Source organism: Lactuca serriola, chromosome 6 (assembly GCF_051521515.1).
Source record: "Lactuca serriola cultivar US96UC23 chromosome 6, Lser_US96UC23_V15, whole genome shotgun sequence".
NCBI lineage: Eukaryota > Viridiplantae > Streptophyta > Magnoliopsida > Asterales > Asteraceae > Lactuca > Lactuca serriola.
In genome coordinates this window covers 38169418-38175799 of record NC_136413.1, presented here as the reverse complement: position 1 = coordinate 38175799, position 6382 = coordinate 38169418, and the positions used below count along the sequence as shown (strand labels likewise).

At 46.9% G+C, this 6382-nt stretch overlaps 1 protein-coding gene across 1 annotated transcript; it reads right to left on the bottom strand.

The window, feature by feature from the left end:
* Positions 1-4465: 4465 nt before the first annotated feature.
* On the bottom strand, positions 4466-5412 carry LOC145059660 (uncharacterized). The gene is made up of 3 exons (XM_079007473.1): positions 5182-5412; positions 4802-5100; positions 4466-4679 (listed from the first exon to the last, which is right to left on the bottom strand). Exons 1-3 carry the CDS (start codon positions 5410-5412, stop codon positions 4466-4468), a joined length of 744 nt encoding a protein of 247 aa, XP_078863599.1.
* Between the last annotated feature and the right edge of the window lie 970 nt (positions 5413-6382).

Below are 6382 nucleotides of genomic sequence, written 5' to 3'. Positions count from 1 at the left end.
TGACTGACTTTAATCGCCGAGTTAGCCCGCTGACTCGTCGAGTCCCTATGCTCTGAAAACTCCCATATCGCGACCCAACTCGCCGAGTCGCCCCAAGACTCGCCGAGTTCAAGGATCTTCGAGTCCTTTCCTGTTCAACACACCGAGTCGTCCCTCGACTCACCGATTCGCGACTTAACCAGAAGAGGTTAGGACTTCACGACCAGACTCGCCGAGTCCAAGGCAATCTTCAACAGACTCGCCGAGTTGTTCTTCCAACTCGTCGAGTTCTTGCCTATCTTCATCCAACTCGCCGAGTTCACCTGTGTGACTCGCCGAGTACCTCTAGTTCTTAATCCATACAGTGGCTTTCCAAGCCATGCAGGGGCTCCAGACCATAGATCCACTCCTCTACAGTCTTTCCCTCACATAAAGTGGCAAACTTTACGTGAATCCATGGAGATCCAAGCCTAAAACACTCTAGGGTTAGGCTTTGAGACAAAGGGGCTTCACCAACCATTCTTGGGCATAAACTTTATGGCTTCCTGGATCATTACAATCCTAGATCTGAGGTAGCATCCTCAGATCTTACTCCAAACTCAAAATAGACCTTAACTATGCCCCAAGAACCCCACAAATGATAAATCTAGATGCACAAAAGCTCAAATAACAGATCATTACCTCAAATGAAAGCTCCAACTGAAGAGTAAGCTAAATCTCTACAAAGCCCCTTGCTCCAATCTTCTTGCTCTTCAATTTCCCTCCAAGATTCCCTCCTCCAAGGCTCTAATCTCTCACAAATGAAAGCTCACACGAATCTAGGGTTTCTGGAACTCAAAGGGAAGGTAAAGAGGTTGGGGAAGAGGTGTTATGTTCTTTATATAGGGCACAACCCCCGGGATTAGGGTTTTCTCTCTTCAGCACCAACTTGCCAAGTTCCAGCTACCGACTCGGCAAGTTGGCCACTTAATCCCGCGACCAATCCCACTCCGACTCGGCGAGTCGGAAGACCTACTCGTCGAGTCCCCGCCTTAATTTACACTTTAGCCCTTCAACTATGCTTCTGTATTTCCGGGATGTTACAATTTGAGGCATCACATTTGGGGTGCTAGGCTCACAAAATCTTAAGGAATCAAATCTACAAGAAAGGTATGCCATTCTACTAGAATTTTGTATAACATATACCCCATGATATACTAGTTAGGATGAAACCTTGGAAAAATGAACGTTTGCATGTATAATAGAGAAAACATAGATCCAAGGTTTCTGGGGTTGCATGTACACCATAGGAGTGTTAGAATGCTCAAAACTCAACAAAAATCTCATTCAAACATTTTAAGGCAAATCTATCACTCCAAACTCTAGATCTAGCCTCCCAAGGGTCGAATGTCACGTAAAGCTTCAATCTTTACGTTCATGCATGGCATGTTTGCTCCATAATGCCAAATAAAAGCTCTAACCAAGGTGTTTAAGCACAATAAATCTTTATGGTTGGATAAAGCTGGGACCTTTGGACTCTATGGACCTCACAAGGTCCATATCTGATGTCTCAATGCTTGGCAAGCACAAGTCATACCAAATCTCAAGGAAATATGGAAAAAGCCCCAAAAGTTTCTCATGAATAAGATCTAAACAACATGATGAGCAAGGTGACAACTTTTACCTTCCAATAGAAGCTCCAAGTGAATGATTACTGGATCTCACAGCCTTTCCTCATTCCTTGCTTGAATCTCCCTTCTTCTTCTTCAGATGCTTCACCAAAACACCCAAAAATAAGCTCTAACACTCTCTCTTAGCTCAAAGGCCAATCATGGTTTCACTCAGGGGAGTATGGTAGTTGGTGAGGCGGAAATGAGGACATAAGTTTCCTTAAATAGGCCCCAAACCCGGGGATTTAGGGTTTCACCTCACACCGCCTACTCGGCGAGTCATCTCTCTGACTCATCGAGTCGATCATTAAACCCATGTGGTCAAATCAGACTCTACTCGATGAGTTAGGATCACAACTCGTCGAGTCACACATGAAGTCTCAATAATAAATAAATAAATAAGGAAATACCTGGGAGTCGGGATGTTATAATTGTCCCCCACTAGAATCAGACTTCGCCCCCGAAGTCAGGCTCCAGAAACAATGTTGGATACTGCTCGCGCATCTCGGACTCCGGCTCCCAAGTACACTCAGATCCCCTCTGATGTTGCCACTGGACGTAAGCCACGGGCACCTCTTTGTTTCTCAAAACCTTCACCTTTCGATCCAAAATCGCAATCGGCCTATCTATATAATTCAGGCTCGCATCCACCTAAATGTCCTCTAAGGGTACCAATGTCCCAAGAACTGGACCTCTCGTAACCAGAAATCACACTTGGAGAATTTGGCATACAGCCTCTCTGACGTCAATACCCCAAGAACCTCTCGCAGATGCTCCTCATGCTGCTCTTTGGACCTCGAATACACTAATATTTTATTAATGAACACGATCACTAACCGGTCTAACATAGGCCTGCACACCCGATTCATGAGATCCATGAACGTTGTCGGTGCGTTGGTAAGCCCGAAAGGCATCACCACAAACTCGTAATGCCCATAACGAATTCTAAAGACCATCTTTTAAATATCCTCCTTGCATACTCTCATCTGGTGATATCCATATCTCAAATCAATCTTGGAAAACCAAGATTCCCCCTGCAACTGATCGAATAAATCGTCGATCCTCGGAAGTGGATAACGGTTCTTGACCGTCAGCTTGTTTAACTCCCGGTAATCTATACACATCCGATGTGAACCATCCTTATTATTGACAAAAAGGATCGATGCTCCCCACGACGAGCTACTTGGTCTGATAAAACACTTCCCCAGCAGCCCCTGTAGCTGTGAGAATAACTCCTGCATCTCTGGTGGCGCAAGGCGATAAGGTGCCTTGGCAATAGGCACCACTCCCGGAACTAAATCGATATGGAACTCCACTTGCCTCTCGAGAGGAACACCTGGTAACTCCTCTAGAAAAACATCCGGGAACTCACAAACTATCGGAACCTTGGAGATAGAACTCGGTCTCTCTAAAACAACCCGCGTATCCATCACATACGCCAAAAAGCCCATACAACCCTGCTGTAAACTCTGCCTCACCCTAGCAACAAAGCAAAAGGTTGACCCAGATCTGGTACCCTCTCCATACACTATAATCACTCCCCTACTAGGGTCTCATATGGTCACCAACTGATGCTCGCAATTGATCACTGCTCCAAAACAGCTCAACCAATCCACGCCCAAGATGACATAGACATCACGCATCGCTATCGGTACCAGATCTATCAGGAACTGGATACCAAAAATCTCCAGCACACATCCTCGGAATACATCAGTAGCAAAAACCGCATGCTCATCGGCTATGGAAACCCTCAGAGGTCGACTCAACGCCTCACGTCGGATACTGATGTGACGACTAAAATCTAAAGACACAAAAGGATCGACTCGCACCCGAGTCAAATAACACCAAAGCAGGTACACAACTCACAAGATATGTACCTAAATACATCATAGAATAAGCACAATAAATCTCAAAATAAATAAAGAAGGAAATACGTACCAACCACGACATCAGGTGTTGCGCAGACCTCCTTCGCTTTCAGCTGAAAAGTTCTCCCCCGAGCCCTCGGAGTCTCGGCCTTTACCGGCCAACTATCAATAGCACACAAAGCAGCAGGAGTGGAACCCTGGGATGATCCCTGAACAAGCTGAGGGCACTCGGCCTTCTGATGGCCGGTCTAATTGTAGTGAAAGCAGATTGCAAATCCCCTGGGGCAATCTTTCGCCATATGCCCCTCTTTGCTACATTTGTAGCAAATACCCGCTCGGCAAGATCCCTCATGACTCTTTCCGCACTTGCCACAAGTGCGGCCCTTCTGGCTTCCTGATCTAGAATCAGTAGGCTTAGCCCGCTTCGCGGCCGGCTGCGACTGTGCCGACCTCCGATCTCTCCCCTGAGACTCTGCCTCCTCCTTGGCCTGAGTCTCCAGCTTGATCTCCCTCCTCCTGGCATTTTCCTGAAGCTCAGAAAATGTTCGATAAGACGAGTTTGCCATGAACTCTTGAATATCCCTCCTCATAATGCTCAAATACTGGCTTATGCGTGCCTACTCAGTCGACACATGCTCAAGGCAGAACAACGCCCTCTCGTGAAACATTTGTGTAATCTCAGTCACCGACTATGTCTTCTGCTTGAGAGACAGAAACTCATGGGCCTACCGTTCCCTCTCCACCGGGGGAACATAATCATCTCGAAACATCAAAGTAAACCTCTCCCACGTCACTGCAGTATGCTCTACAGGAGTAAAACTGGTTGTCACAAACTTCCACCACTCCTTCGCTCCCAAGCGAAGTTGGTTCAACGCGAACTGAACTCTCAAATGCACTGGGCAAGAACATGTGTAAAACCATCCCTCAATATCAGATCATATCAACAATTAGATCTTGTGTCCCATCAAACTATGGTGGCTTCGTGTTGCTAAACTCCCGATACAACAACGAGACACCTCCCTGTGGTCTGGCAGCAGCGACATCTGTGGTGGCTGCAGCAACAGCCGCCTCAGTAACAACAACATATCGCTCATCAAATGTCTCGATCAGGGTGGTCTTAATAGACTTGAACATCTCAGGAATTGCCTCTCGAATGGCTGTGGCCACCTCATCATGAATCATCCTGCAAATCTCATCATCGCTAGTCCCACTGCTCTCGGGGTTGTGGCGTGTACCCACCATGATGTCTCCTAGCCAGCATGCACCTCCTGGAGTGCTTCTCTTCCCCTGGCCTCATCCACGCACCTTAAACAGGGCATTGTGAATCCTTTTCGGTATAGTTCCCCGTTCACAATCGTGTATGAGGGTGCCTTTATGCGCACCTTTCTAGCTTCTTCATGGTTATCTGGCAAAATGCCTTGTTGTAGGTACTCAATCAGCGGGGTCATCCACGTGTGTCTAACCGCTTTTAAGGTGTTCACTTTTCGTTCATCTATACTTCTCTCCTTAAGTACCTCGACTAGGACCTTATTGGATAAGTGGTCAAAGCATGTTGATGCCAGTTTGCTCAGGGCGTTCGCCTTACTGTTTTCGCTTCTTGGTATCTGCTTGATCGTAAATTCCTTAAAGGATTTAGTAAGTCATTGCGTTATCTTGACGTATTTCTCCATCCTTTTGTCCTTTGCCTCGAAGCTCCCATTAATTTGGTTAGTGGCAAACCTCAAATCTGTTAACGCCGTTACTGCTTCTGCCCCCATTTGTTTGGCCAGCCGTAAACCGACGAGTAAGGCTTCGTACTCCACTTCATTTTTTAAGGTGTGGAAGTCGAACCGAAGAGCATATGTGACCTCTTCTCCTTCTGGGCTGGTTAGGATCAGACCTGCCCCTGAGCCTTCTCTGTTGGACGCCCCATCCATATATAGCGTCCATTTCTGGCTATCCTTCAGGGTTTTCTCTTCCGCGGGTACTTCTTATTGGATCATGCCTTCTCCCCCTTCCCCTCAAGATTTCGAGCAAAAAGTCCGCAAGTGCATGCCCCTTGATGCTTGTTCGTGGGCGGTAGCTGATGCCGTGCTCGCCCAACTCGATTACCCATTTTGCAAGTCGACCCGAGGTCTCCGGCTTGAGCAATATTTGTTTGATTGGCCAGTTTGTCAAGACTTCAATCTAATGTGCTTGAAAATAGAGCCTTAGTCTTCGTACAATGTAGATGAGAGCGAGCACCAACTTTTCAAGGGTGGGGTAGTTGAGTTCGGGACCCTGTAGTGCCCGGCTGACGACATATATTGGCCTTTGTCCTCCTTCCCTTTCTATGACCAGTACGGATGGTATGGCTTCGACTGCTGTTGAGAGGTATACCTGCAACGTCTCGCCCGGTATAGGGCTTGCCAGCGTGGGTAGCTGATGCAAAGCTTCTTTGATTTGCTGGAGGGCCGCCTCCATTGCCACTGTCCATTGAAAGTTGCTTTCCTCAATGCATCCCTTAAGCGTGTGAAAGAGTGGCATGGCCTTGTCAGCTGATTTCGAGATGAATCGGCTGAGCGCGGTGAGCTTTCCGTTTAAGACTTGTGGATCTCTTAAGGTGTTCGGAGGTGGGGTCTCCATGAGCTCGTCTACTTTAATCGGGCTAAGCTGTATTCCCTGTCTAGTGGCGTAATATCCTAAAAACTGTCCCTCTTCTACTCCAAAGGTGCACTTGCATGGGTTCAATTTCATCTTCACTCTTTCCAATGTCTTGAAGGTTTCTTCGATATCTTCCAGTAGCTTCGCTTCATCTGGGCTTTTAATGACCATGTCATCGATATATACCTCGATATTCCTTCCAATTTGCTTAGCGAATATGGAATCAACTAGTCGCTGGTATGTCACCCCCACATTTTTCAATCT